We start from the raw sequence: 14,603 nt of genomic DNA, 5'->3' as shown, positions 1-14,603 counted from the left end.
GACACCATCATTTTGGAAGTCTTGGGTAAACAGCATATTTCAAAACAGATCCAGGACAGGCAAGAAAACAAAATCAAGACTACTTACTGTTTTACGAAAAGCAACTTCAGGGCCAGTATTCATCCATCTGGGCTGCCAAATAAGGACAAGGTACATTTCAAGTGTACTCATATTACACAACCAGGACCCTGGTTTCCTGAGTTTCAGGCAGGATGGCTGATGAGAAAGATATATACAGTCAGAACACTGTTATATTCCTAAAGTCATATCACTATTTTTATGATTGAAAGTCAGTTACTAGGGCCGGCCCCGTGGCTTAGTGGTTAAGTGCGTGCGCTCTGCTGCTGGCGGCCCGGGTTCGGATCCCGGGCGCGCACTGACACACCGCTTCTCCGGCCACGCTGAGGCCGCGTCCCACATACAGCAACTAGAAGAATGTGCAGCTATGACATACAACTATCTACTGGGGATTTGGGGGGAAAAAATAAATAAATAAAATCTTAAAAAAAAAAAAAGTCAGTTACTAATATTAATCACTTTATCATAAATTCTGCAAAAGTAGATATTTGAATTTTTTTCCAATTCATTCATATATCCATGGATGAACATTACTTACTGTAGATGGCCACCATCCATTACCTCTCCCCAGCTGAAGAAGATGGGGGCCATTCAACTTGTTCCCTCATTCCCTTCCTACAAGTTTAAAGTGCAGCAAACTTTCTTCTCCTCACTCCGCAAGCTGAGAACTTGTCTGAAAGTCACCAAACCGTTGACCTGGACAAGCCCCTGATGCCCCTGGGGGCGAAGGAAGGAAGGAGAGAGATAATTGGTGCTGAGAGAGAGGCACCAAGACGGGAGCTGCCTCCCTTCACTTCTTCCTTGAATTATGCGTGTAAATTCTTCATGTGTGAGTCTACTGGAGAGTACAGAAGGTGGCTGAGGCTTAAGGCTCTTGCTAGCACTCCCCAAGAAGACCCTCCAGACAAGGATCCCCAACAACAAAAGGCTATATTTTAGATTGCCCCTGGCAAGGACTGGTGGGGATGTCTGAGAAGGGGGTTGAGACTGACCTCTCCTAGGTTAGGGAATGCACAAGGGAAGCCCCAGAGAGCAATAATGTGCCCAGTCCAAATAAAAGAGCTGGCATCTGGACTCCTGACACATTGGGAGAACTGTTAGTGAAGTAACAACAACCAGCAGAAAAAGAATAGACAACTTTTCATGGACAGTCTTGCAGAGAACATTCTTTCTCCCTCCTCTTCATCCCTACTTGGGAGGAGCAAGAGCCAAGAAGAGAGAAGGAAAACGACATTACCACCTCCTCCACTAAGCTGTTGCAGCCACAAGTCCTCCTGCACCAGCAGAACAGGAAGAGCTATGAATTAAACATGAGATTAAAGATTAGAACCGGCCAGCCTAAATCAAAATACTTGGAATGAGACTGTATTAGATACTGAAAGTGACTGCACAGTTATGGGACCAGAGTAGGAGATTCTTAAGGGAATCTGCTATCCAGAGAGCAAGAGGATTTCTAGAGTGGGTGGTAATAGTTGTTGGGGAAAAAATTAAATTGTTTTATATTTATATCTCAAAAGTTAAGACTTCTCAAACTGGTTACATACTTATCATAATTTATAATTATTTACTAGTTTTTTGTCTTCCCCATAAATTATAAGCACCATGGATCAGAGACCACGTCCATGTTGTTCACTATTGTGTCCCTTGAGTACAGCATATGTGCTCAACAACACTTTGTTGAATGAAGATTCCTTATCTTTTAAAGACACAAACTGAAATGTCTACAGAATAAACAATTTGATGTCTGCGATTTACTTTAAAATAATTCAGGAAGGTGAAGGTGAGAGAGTAGGTGGAAACATAAGTAGAACAAGATTGATAATTCTTCAAGCTGGATGATAGGTACACAAGGTTCATTATAATCTTTTTTAACTTTTTAAAATCAAGGTAAAATCATAATTAATTTTCTTAATTTTAAATTTTTTCTCAACGTAATATGAAAACATTCAAATATACATAAAAGTTAAAAGTGAACACCCATATAACTACCATGCAGATTTGACAATGTTAGCATTTTGTTATATTTGCTTTACCTGTATGTATCCATCTATACATTTATCCATCTTATTTTTTATTTATTTTTGCTTGAGGAATATTGTCCCTGAGCTAACACCTGTGCCAATCTTCCTCTATTTTGTATGTGGGATGCCATCACAGCATGGCTTGATGAGTGGTGTGTAGGTGTGTACCCGGGATCCAAACCTATGAACCCCAGGCCACTGAAGTGGAGCACACAAACTTAACCACTACACGACTGGCCCCGCCCCTATCCATCTTGTTTCTGATGCATTTCAAAGTAACTTGCAGACATCAGTACACTTCACACCTTAACACTACAGCATGCATATCATAGAGTTCAAAATTTTTTCCATTTCTTTTTTTTAAGGTAAAATTTACTTACAGTGAAATGTTATACTTATATGTTACATATATAAATACGTTATAAATATACATATGTGTTACATATACAAATATAATCTTTATATAATCTACAAAAATACATATATATTCATATTTAGAAGTTTATAGTGTGAAATGTTTGCATGCCGCCAAAATCCACATATTGAAGTTCTAACCCCCAGTGTTATGGTATTTGGAGATGGGGCCTTTGGGAGGTAATTAAGGTTAGATTAGAACTTGAGGATGGGGCCTTCATGATGGGATTAGCGGCCTTATAAGAAGAAGAGATTTATCTCTCTCACCCACTGGGGAAAGGCCATGTGAGGAAGTAATGAGAAATCTGCAACCCAAGGAGAGAGTCTTCACCAGGAACCGAACTGACCAGCACCTTGATCTTGGACTTCCCAGCCTCCAGAACTGTGAGAAAATAAATTTCTGTTGTTTAAGCCATTAGTCCACGATATTCTGTAATGGCAGCCTGCACAGACTAAGTGGTATTAGGAAGGCACTGAAGGCGGCTTGATTACATACTTTCTTAAAGATAACTTTGGCTGAGGGTGGAGGAAGAAATGAAGGAGGACAAGAATAGGTTCAGGAAGACTGGCTAGGAAGCTACTACAGTAGACTGGGCCAGAGGTGATCTTAACTTGCCTAGAATCATAACAGCAGAGGCCAAAAGAAGTGAATGAATACAAGAAATATTTAGGAGGTAAAATAGGACTTATTGATGAGAAAAAGGTAAACATCAAGCATAATGCTCAGATTTCTCACTTGAGCAATTGCTGGCTATTGGTAACACCACTCACTGAGAGAACACAGAAGGAAAAGCAGGCTTTTTTAGGGGGGAAGTGGGGAGTAAGTTCAATTTGAGACATATTCAATTGGAGATGCCTCTGAGATTCAATAGACATTTGGATATATACATCTGGAGCTTTGAAGACAGGGCTGGGCTGGAGATAAATCTGTGGGAGATATCAGCATAAAAATTATCATTAAAGCCATGAGAACAGTTGAGATTATGTAGGGAGAAATGTGTGACCTATGTCAGAACTCTGAGGAACATCAAGATCTAAGGAGTGGGTAGGGGAGCAGGAGTCAGCTAAGGAGACTGAAAAGAAGTGGTAAGAGAGGTGCAGTCACAGAAGCCCAGAGAAAACAGTGTTTCAAGAAGCAGGGAGTTCAATAAACTAAATGTTTAATGGCACTTAGTGAAGACAACTTAATGAATCCTTTCACAAGGATGATTTCAGCCATTCGACCAGAACATCTGAAATCTATTGGCCCTATACTCCCTGTCCACCAGACCAGTGCTTTCCAATGTGTGGTCCCTAGATTAGCAGCATCAACATCACCTGGGAACTTGCTAGAAATGCAAATTTTGGGGACCCACCTCATACCTACTGAATCTGAAACTCTGGGTTGGGGCCCAGCAATCTGTGTTTTAAACAAGTCTCTTGGGTGATTCTGATGCTCACTAAAGTTTGAGAATCACTGCACTAGACACTGCTAGATAGCACCTGATAACCATTCCTTTAGGAACCAATCCCCCTTCTAATACACACATTTTCCTTTGGATCTGTTAAAATATTTCACCAAGTTGCTGGAGCCTGAGCAGCAGGATTTTGTCAATACCCCACATTTGTTGTAACACAGATCCTATCTTGATTTTAATGTTCCTGCCCCACAACCAACCACCTACCACTTCTCCCTCTACTGAGTATATCTTTTTTCATCTTTTTAACTTTGCTCATTCATAACATCTAATTATTCACGGAGTCTGCTACCTCATGGATTCTCTCCCGCATTTTTCAGTTTCTGCTACCAACTGAACAAGTCTCTAAATCTCACAGTTTAAATTCCTCAGTGACACAGATCGTTGGTGAAACTGTAAATTGGTACAACTTACGACAGCAATTTGGTATCATTTATCGAAACAACAACAGAAACATTGACTTTGACCCAGTAATTCCACTTCTAGGAGTTTATCCTACAGACGTACTTGCACATGTGCACAAAGAAGCCGGGCCTCTCTCCCCCAACTCAGCCAGAGGCCAGGACACCTACCTTCAGTCAGTCAAGGGCAGGGGCACCCACCCTCAGTCAGTCGGGGTCCCCTCTACCCCGTCAGTCAGAGGCCAGGCCATCCGCCCTCAGTCAGCCGGGGTCCCCTCTACCCCGTCAGTCAGAGGTCTGGGCCTCTCTACCTCGTCAGTAGAAGGCCAGGTCCCCCACCCTCAAGGGCCCCTCTCTCCCAGCTCAGTCAGAGAGACCTGTTGACACCTCGCTTCACACTTCAGTCAGTCGGAAGCAGTTGCGGAAGCCCTTGAGGCCTCAGCGTCTGGCACTCCCGCCCCCAACACGGCCCAAGCCGGCTCCGACTTGATTCTCTCTCTCATTTTTCCTCCTCGGGAAAGGAAGACGGGTACCACCGCCAAGCACGTGACCGGGACCCTGACCCTCCCGCCGCCCGCAGCCCGCCGTAGGCCGCCGGGGGGCGGAGCTCGGGAGAGGGCGGGGCCGGGGGCGGGGCCGGGGGGGATGGCCCCGGTTGTCGCCGCCGCCGCCGCCTCAGCAGTAGGAACCGAAGTCGCCGCCGTCGCCGCCGCCTGAGTCGCCGGCCGCCCGCGCGCTGGCTCGGCCGGGGCCCGCAGCCATGGAGGACTTCATCGTGATCTCGGACGACAGCGGCTCCGAGAGCTCCGGGGCGGCCCGCTCGGTCCGGCCGCGGAGGCTCCGCCGGGCCCTGTCCCGGACCCCCGGCGCGCTGCCCCGCCGGACGGTGGTGAGTGAGCGAGCCGCCGTCCGCCGAGCCCCGCCGCGGCCAGAGCGCCGCCTCCGCTCGGCCCGCTGCCCCGGCGCCCCCGCCGCCCGCCCCCTGGCGCCTCACAGCTGCAGCCGCTTCCCGCCTTGCCGCCTTCCCGGCCTCCCCGCCCGGAGGAGCGCGGCGGGCCCGGGCTGGGCGGCCAGGCCTCCGGGCTCCGCGCTCAAGGCCCAGCGGGCTGCGGCTGGAGAGGCGGCGAGCACATGGAAGCGCCCGGTGCGGGGGTGCCGGAGCCCCCGGCAGGCGGCAGTCTCAGGCCGGAGCCTTGGTGGGGGCGGGGGCTGGGGGTCCGGGACAGGGTGTCCTCGGGGAGCCCCAGACCTCGAGGCAGGGACGCAGGAACGTGTAATTGTTTGGCTTGTGGTGGGTACACGTGTGTGCAGGGAGGTAACAGGAGTCCGGGCTAGGAGGGAGGGCAGCAGGGCCTGGGCCAGATGGTGGCCGCGCTCCAGGGCCTGTCGGCCGAGCGAGGGGCTGTATTTCGGAGTTGTGCAGGAGGCTGATTTATTTCGCTTAGCAAACATTTACCAAGCTCTAAAGGAATAGGGAGGGAAACATCTTGCACTATTTCTTTTTCCCTTAGGTTCTTTAGTCTTTGTCCTTCTTCCTGAGGTAGTGAATAAAACATCTATGGTTCCTGCCTTTCTAGAATCCTCCATAGATATTTATTGAATCTCTACTGTGAGCCAGATGTTCTAGGAGGCAGGGGAGGTACAATGGAGAACACAACCCCCGTGGTCCCTGTCATAGAAGGTGATATATCCAACAAGTGGCTATTGAGTACTCAGGGGGCGGGAGGCGGGTGAGAGTCTATCAGAAGACTCTCAACATCAGACTTCCAACAATATTCCCAGCCCGCCAGAGCCACACCCCAGAAATAAAAGAATTATCACCCTGATGTTATTTGTATAGCTCTGTAATGCACAGTTTAAGGAAAACACCTTTCTTCATATGCAAATCCTCCTTCAAGACAAATCTCCTCGCTTCTGCTCCTCCAATCCCCTTCCCAGCCGGTTTGTAGTCCCTAAGCCCCCTCTGTGATCCCCTTCTGTGTCTCAGGTGTAGTGCTAAATGCTAGGTGGTCACTATAGGATGAATGGCATGCAAAACCAATTAACCTATAGTGCCCTGTTACCATGGTTCAAGCAAGAGAGATTCTCAATAAATCTGAGTAAACAATTTAGATGAGATGGACACGTGGACAAGGTAGAAGTGACCCAACTTGGCAAGTGAATGGATGTACCTAGTGCTGCGGTAGTGTGGGGGATGTAGTAGAGCCACAATAAATATTTGTTGGGTGAAAGAATGGTTGAAGGAATGGGAGAGAGAGCAGTTCGGGTGGATGTTTGGTAATTGAGAGTGAGTACTACTAGAGGAGAGCAGGCTTGAGGTTGAGGGGATGCTGCATTCAGTTTGGACCTACTGGATTTAAAGTGCTAATGGGAAATGTATGTGGATGTGGCCAGCCCAAAGAAATTGATCTCTGGAGAAAAGTCAGGACTGGAGAGATTTGGTAATCATCCAAATAGAAAGGAGCATCTAAGGCCTAATGGTGGCTGAGATCATCAAGGAAGAGTATAGAGAGGAAAAAGGTGGAAGGAAAAAATACTGCAGAATAACTCAACTGCCTTTCCTCCTGATTCCTCCTCTTTCCTATTGCCCGTTCTTTTAGTCCCCCTTTAACTTCGTCCTTCCTACTGGCTTCCTTTCTTCCTAGGTCTTGTCCATCTTCCCTCATCCTGGTCCAGCTTCCTTCTTCAGATGCACAGATATCATCCTTATCCCAGTCTGTTGTGTCTGTTGTGGTCCGTCACACACACACGGGTGCACTCTCAAACTGCTCCCCTCCCCTATGACCACCCAACCAAGCATTTTGATCTTGAGCTTTTTCAAGTTGAAGAGAAATGAGGGGCAAGTTCCAGAGAGTAGTACCCAAGGTAAATCTTGCTTCTCCAGATACTTAACTCCAGTTTTCTAAAAACTCCAGGCTTGTTCTTTTATTTTTCTTGCAAATTAGATAATGGTGGTAGGATAACCATGTAAATGATCAGAGGCATTAAGAGACTTGCATGGTTATAAAGCCTAAAGCACTTTAGTCTATCCTTTCCTGAAGGCCCTGAGGTCAGTGAGACCTCTGTTCAAATCAGGACACCGCCCCCCCCCAACCCATAGCAGCTGTGTGAACTTTAGCAAGTTCTGTCACCCCTCTCAGCTTTTGCACTTGAGAACAGTAATACCTATCTGGCAGGACCAGGTTTTTAATGAGGCAATGCAAGGAAAATGCCCAGCATAAATGATAGCTTTCGTTAGACTTTGTGTTGTTTCTCAGCCAGGCTGACCTTCTTCAGCTTGGCAAGCAATGAAATAAAAGAAACAAGTTTTAGATTTTTTTTTTTTTCTTTTTTACAAATATTGACTCTAAAGGGGAGACAACTTGCTTGAATTCAGGAAATCAGAAAGCCATCTCCAATACTGTAGTTGACATTTCTGAATTCCTGGTTCTTAATCTGGGCTTTAGTCTTCATTAAGTTGATGAAGTGTGTCTTTGTTTTCGATAATCTTTATTGCTTTTTCTTTTCCACTTATTAAAGCGGAACATGTTCAGATAGTCAATTAATTTTGGTTGTGCTATTAGAAAAAATTTAGAAATGTATAAAGAAGAAAATTAAAATTGTCCTTAATCTCACTAGCCCAAGATAACCAATGTTAACTTTTTTGGGGGAGGGTGAGGAAGATTAGCCCTGAGCTAACATCTGTTGCCAATCCTCCTCTTTTTGCTGAGGAGGATTGGCCCTGGGCTAATATCCATGCCCATCTTCTTCCACTTTATATGTGGGACGCCTGCCACAGCATAAGCCGTGTGCAGGCCTGCGCCCGGAATCCGAACCCACGAACCCCAGGCCGCCAAAGCAGAATGCGAGAACCCAACCACTACGCGCCACTGGGCCAGCCCCGATGTTAACATTTTGATGTATGTCTGTCTAACTTTTATCTGTAAATGCATGTGTGCTTGCGTACATACCCATGTGTCCCCCCATACATGTTTTTGGAAAAATGAAGTCTTGCTATATATGTGGTTTTTTTAGCTTGCTTTTTTCTTGTAATGTGCTTTTTATCTCTTTCCACACTAATAAATACGTCTTCACCAATATTTTTAATGTATTTTATTGTACAGATGTATAATTATGTTATAATCTCCTATTAATGGATATCATGCTGGCGTTTCTAAATTTTCTCTGTTACAGACAACCTAGTGAGGAATTCCCTTATAAATAATCTTTGTAGCCTTGTTCATTTGTTTGTTTAGGATAAGTTCCTCTTAGAAGTGAGATTGCTGAGTCGAAACGTATGCCCCCCTTTAAGGGCTTTTGATATGTGTTGCCAAATTTCCTACAGAAGTTGTGCATCAATTATATTTTCACCGTATCCCTTTCTCCACCACCTAGTCACCTCTAGATATCATCAATTTATTTTGTAAATATTTATTGAACACTTACTATATGCCAAGTACTCTTGTAGGTGCCGAGAATACAGCTGTGAACAAAACCAAGTCCCTGCGCTCATGGAGATTTCATTTTAGCTGGGGAGAAGCAAACAGTAAACAATCACATAAATGTATTGTCAGGTGATATACAGAGTGTTAGGAAGAAAAATAAGGCATTTTTATTCTTTGAACGTTTACTGATTTGATAGCCATATTCTATGAGCTGTCATGTTTGAATTTTTTTCTTTGGTTGTGATTCATTTTTTCAATAAATACTATTGAGCACATGCTCTGACCCTGGGGACTAGAGGTAAACAAGATAACAATGGACCTACATTCTAGTGAGGAAAGACAAGCAATAAACAAATAAGTGAACAATGTAACATGGATGAGGTTGGGAACATTAGATTGTGTTTTCAAAGAAAACTCTTGGAAGAGTTAATATTTAGTCTGAGACCCAAATGACAGAACAGATTTGTTACGAGAAGATCTAGGGGAATAAGGTAGCAGCAAAGGGTGCAGCAAAAACAAAGACTTGGAAGTGAGTTTGGGCATGACTTATTGGAAGAATCAAAAAGCAGATGGGTCTGGAATGGAATGAGTGAAGGACAGAGTTGGAAGAGATGAGAAGTGGGTGGGCTAGGTAATATAAGACCTTGCAGACCACATAAGGAATTTGGATTTTATTCTGTGTAATAAGAAATCTTTGAAGGCTTTTAAGCAGGGGAATGATGTGATCTGATTTATGTTTTCGAAAGGTGACTCTAGCTACTGTGAGAAGAAAAGACTGTAAGGTAAGGTGACAATATAATTGATCCTCCAAATGGGAATCCTTTTGTGTATGAAAGGGGGTGCTAACTGGAGAAATTGTCAAGCAACAAGTGAAAACTGGAACTGTCCCAAACCAGAAATATAGTCACCTTACTGTAAGGGGACAAAATTGGAATCAGGGAGATCAGTCTAGAATGTCGCTGCAGTAGTCCAGACCAGAGATAATTGTAGCTTAGACTAGAGTAGTGGTGCAGGCTAGGAGACTGGAGGGATGTGGGAGATATTTAGGAAGTAAAATCAACAGGTGAGAGAAAGGGAGGAATCAAGAATGGTGCCCTGATTTTGGCCTGAGTGACTGGATGCATGTTGGTGTCATTCATTGAAATGAAGAAGACTTGGGGAAGAACAGAGTTGGAGGAAAGACTCAAGAGTTCTGTTTTGAAGGTGTTAAATTTAAGATGCCTGTGGGATAGCCAACTGGAGATGCCACGTATGATATTTGTGCTGAGTTTGGAGGCCAGGGGCAAAGTCCTGACTAGGGACACAAATTTGGTGTCATTAGCACATAGGTTGTAGTAAACTCATTGACATGGATGAGATCATCTAACATGAGAGTCTACAAGAGGAAGAACATCCAGCACCCAGCCCAGGTGAAGGCAAGGGGAGGAGGAGCAGCTAGTAAGGTTGGAGGTCAAAGTGTGCTCAGCATGTAGTACAGCCAGACATCTTGCACATGTTTATTGGAGAGATCTGTATATTGTGTGTATTTGTGTGTGTGAATTGCCTGTTCTTGTCCTATTGGGGTGTTATTTTTCTTACTAGTTTGTAAATTTTACTTACATATTAAAGAGTCTTTATGGGTTGAATTGGGTCCTCCAAAAAGATATGTTGAAGTTAGGACTTCAGTACAGAACCGCCAGTACAGAATGTGACCTTATTTGGAACTAGGGTCATTGCAGATGTAATCAGTGAAGATGAGGTCATACAGAGTAGGGTGGGCCCTTAATCCAATATGACTGGTGTCCTTATAAGACCACATGAAGACAGAGGGAGAACGCCAGGTGACAATGGAAGCAAAGATGGAAGTTGTGCAGCTGCAAATCAAGGAATACCAAAGAGTGCTGGCGACGAGAGAAAGGCACGGAACAGATTCTCCCCTGGAGCCTGCAGAGCATGGCCCTGCAAGACACCTTGATTTTGGACTTCTAAGCTTCCAGAACCATGAGAGAATAAGTTTCTGTTGTTTTAAGCCAACCAGTTGGTGGTAATTTATACTAGGAAACTAATACAGCTCCCTGTATCATACATGTTACATTTTTTCCCAACTTTTGATTTCTTTTGATTTTCTTTACAGAAGTTTTAAAATTTTATGTAGTCAGTTCCGTCACTCTTTTCAGTTATGATTTCTGTCTTTGTTGTCATGCTTAGAAAGGCTTTCTGCACTCAAGATTATAAAAATATTTTTTACGTTTAATTCATTAATCCACCTGGAATTAGTTTGAAAAAAGGGAAATGGTAATCCAATATTTTTCTCTCCAGATGGTTAGCTAGTTGTCCCAACATCATTTATTGAATTATCCATTCTTTTTACCCAGTGATTTGAAATATTATTTTTATCAAATGGTAAACTTTTATATATTTCTTTGTCTTTTTGTGTACTTTCTGTTCTGCCCTGGGTACATGTTGTTTTAATAGTAAGCAGAGGAAACTCTTCATTGCTCTTGTTTTTTAGAATTTTTCTGGCTAGTATTGCATGTTTATTCTTTCAAATAACTTTAAAATCATTTTTTCGATTTGCAAATAATTTCTACTTTTAAAATTGGGATTACACTAAATTTAGAAATCTGTACTGTGTAGTATTTTACTTAATCTAACTTTACATTTTTATGTATGCATTTGTGCATCTGTTTTCTTTTTTTTTTTCCCCCTCTTTGTTTTATGTTTGGAAAGATCATTCCTGCCCTGAAATTATTTTCGTTATTATTTCCTTAGTATTGTTTTTTTGCTATCTCATTCTTAGCACTTAGTTCTTTAATTCATCTGAAATATCTTATATGGCATGGATTATGCTTGACATTTACCATATACTGTATTGCCCTATTTCTTTTTTTTTTCTCCACCTTTCTTTTTTTTTTGTATTGTGAAATTTTTGTCGTACATTATTGTTTATCAGTCACCATATAACTGCATCCCTCCACCTCTTGTGCCCACCCCCCCCGCCCCCCGCCCCTGGTAACCACCAAACGGTTCTTTCTGTGCGTGTGTTGGTTTATCGTCCACATATGAGTGAAATTCTGCCCTGTTTGTCTTTCTCTTTCTGGCTTATTTCACTTAACATAATACCCTCCAGGTCCATCCATGTTGTTGCAAATGGGACGATTTTGTCTTTCTTTATGGCTGAGTAGTATTCCATGGTATATATATACCACATCTTCTTTATCCAGTCATCAGTCGAGGGACACTTGGGTTGCTTCCGTGTCTTGGCTATAATGAATAATGCTGCGATGAACGTAGGGGTGCATAAGCCTCTTTGGATTGTTGATTTCAGGTTTTTTGGGTAGATATCCAGTAGTGGGATAGCTGGATCATAAGGTATTTCAATTTTTAATTTTTTGAGGAATCTCCATACTGTTTTCCATAGAGGCTGTACCAGTTTGCATTCCCACCAGCAGTGGATTAGGGTTCCCGTTTCTCCACAGCCTCTCCAGCATTTGTTGCTTTTTGTCTTGGTGATTATAGCCATTCTAACAGGTGTAAGGTGATATCTTAGTGTGGTTTTGATTTGCATTTCCCTGATGACTAATGATGTTGAGCATCTTTTCATGTGCCTATTGGCCATCTGTATGTTTTCTTTGGAGAAGTGTCTGTTCATTTCCTCTGCCCATTTTTTGATTGGGTTTTTTTGTTGTTGTTGTTATTCAGTTGTGTGAGTTCTTTATATATTATGGAGATTAATCCCTTGTTGGATATACAGTTTGCAAATATTTTTTCCCAGCTGATGGGTTCCCTATTCATTTTGATCCTGGTTTCATTTGCCTTGTAGAAGTTCTTTAATCTGATGTAGTCCCACTTGTTTATTTTTTCTTTTGTTTCCCTTGTCTGAGTAGACATGGAATTCAAAAAGATCCCTTTATGGCTGATGGCGAGTAGTGTACTGCCTATATTTTCCACCAGGATTTTATAGTTTCAGGTCTCACCTTCAGGTCTTTGATCCATTTTGAGTTAATTTTTGTGTATGGCGAAAGAAGGTGGTCTACTTTCATTCTTTTGCAAGTGGCTGTCCAGTTTTCCCAGCACCATTTATTGGTGAGACTTTCCTTTCTCCACTGTATGTCCTTAGCTCCTTTGTCAAAGATTAGCTGCCCATAGATATGAGGTTTTATTTCTGGACTTTCAATTCTGTTCCATTGATCTGTGTGTCTGTTTTTGTACCAGTACCATGTTGTTTTAATTACTATTGCTTTGTAGTATGTTTTGAAGTCAGAGATTGTGATGCCTCCAGCCTTGTTCTTCTTTTTCAGGATTGCTTTAGCTATACAGGGTCTTTTGTTGCCCCATATGAATGTTAGTATTCTTTGTTCTATTTCTGTGAAGAATGTCATTGGGATTCTGATTGGGATTGCATTGAATCTGTAGATTGCTCTAGGTAGTATGGACATTTTAACTATGTTTATTCTTCCAATCCAAGTGCATGGAATATTTTTCCATTTCTTTATGTCATCATTGATTTCACTCAATAATGTCTTATAGTTTTCATTGTGTAGGTCTTTCACTTCCTTGGTTAAATTTACTCCTACATATTTTATTCTTTTTGTTGCAATTGTAAATGGGATTGTCTTCTTGAATCCTCTTTCTGTTAGTTCATTGTTGGTATATATATAGAAAGGCAACTTATTTCTGTAAGTTGATTTTGTACCGTGCCTCTTGGCTGTAGTTGTTGATTATTTCTAATAGTTTTCCAATGGATTCTTCACGGTTTTCTATATATAAGATCATGTCATCTGCAAACGGCGAGAGTTTCACTTCTTCGTTGCCTATTTGGATTCCTTTTATTCCTTTTTCTTGCCTAATTGCTCTGGCCAGACTTGCCAGTACTGTGTTAAATAAGAGTGATGAGAGTGGGCACCCTTGTCTTGTCCCTGTTTTCAGAGGGATGGCTTTCGGTTTTTCCCCATTGAGTATGATGTTGGCTGTGCGTTTGTCATATATGGCCTTTATTATGTTAAGATACTTTCCTTCTATACGCGTTTTGTTGAGAGTTTTTATGATAAATGGATGTTGGATCTTGTCAAAAGCCTTCTCTGCATCTATTGAGATGATCATATGGTTTTTATTCCTCATTTTGTTAATGTGGTGTATCACATTGATTGATTTGCAGATGTTGAACCATCCCTGTGTCCCTGGTATAAATCCCACTTGATCATGGTGTATGATATTTTTAATGTATTACTGTATTCAGTTTGCCAATAATTCTTTTGTGTGTGTGTGAGGAGATCAGCCCTGTGCTAACATCTGCCAATCCTCCTCTTTTTTTGCTAAGGAAGACTGGCCCTGGGCTAACATCTGTACCCATCTTCCTCCACTTTATATGGGACGCTGCCACAGCATGGCTTGCCAAGCAGTGTGTCTGTGCGCGCCCAGGATCCAAACCGGCGAACCCCAGGCCACCGCAGCGGAGCACGCACACTTAACCACTTGCGCCACTTGGCTGGCCCCTTGGTTTGCCAATTTTTGTTGAGGATTTTTACATCTATGTTCATCAGGGATATTAGTCTGTAGTTTTCCGTCTTAGTATTGTCTTTGCCTGGCTTTGGTATCAGGGTGATGTTGGCCTCGTAGAATGTGTTGGGAAGTGTTCCATCTTCCTCTATTTTTTGGAATAGTTTGAGAAGGTTAGGTATTAAGTCTTCTTTGAATGTTTGGTAAATTCTCCAGAGAAGCCATCTGGTCCTGGACTTTTATTTTTTGGGAGGTTTTTGATTACTGTTTTAATCTCTTTACTTGTGATTGGTCTATTCAGGTTCTCTATTTCTTCTTGATTCAGTTTTG

At 42.8% G+C, this 14,603-nt stretch overlaps 1 protein-coding gene and 1 long non-coding RNA gene across 5 annotated transcripts in view; one reads left to right on the top strand and one right to left on the bottom strand.

The window, feature by feature from the left end:
* Positions 1-5,044, bottom strand: part of LOC147917191 (uncharacterized) — a 49,539-nt gene extending 44,495 nt beyond the window's left edge. Inside the window, exons 1-3 of one of the 2 annotated variants that reach the window (XR_015551901.1) lie at positions 4,749-5,044; positions 2,781-2,895; positions 88-216 (exon numbers count right to left, since the gene is read on the bottom strand). This is a non-coding gene — a long non-coding RNA (uncharacterized LOC147917191). The remainder of the gene's footprint in view (positions 1-87; positions 217-2,780; positions 2,896-4,748) is intronic. The other variant, XR_015551900.1, reaches the window with a different exon arrangement.
* Positions 5,045-5,047: 3 nt separating this feature from the next.
* The window catches only part of SIMC1 (SUMO interacting motifs containing 1), an 84,159-nt gene continuing 74,603 nt past the window's right edge, over positions 5,048-14,603 (top strand). For 2 of the 3 annotated variants that reach the window (XM_087429389.1, XM_087429388.1), the window contains exon 1: positions 5,048-5,260. In XM_087429389.1, coding sequence (XP_087285515.1) covers positions 5,132-5,260 — 129 coding nt within the window. In that variant the 5' untranslated portion in view covers positions 5,048-5,131. The remainder of the gene's footprint in view (positions 5,261-14,603) is intronic. The other variant, XM_087429387.1, reaches the window with a different exon arrangement.

This window comes from Ceratotherium simum, chromosome 4 (genome assembly GCF_057802395.1).
Source record: "Ceratotherium simum simum isolate JZ-2026a chromosome 4, ASM5780239v1, whole genome shotgun sequence".
NCBI lineage: Eukaryota > Metazoa > Chordata > Mammalia > Perissodactyla > Rhinocerotidae > Ceratotherium > Ceratotherium simum.
This window is presented reverse-complemented; position numbering and strand designations above follow the sequence as displayed.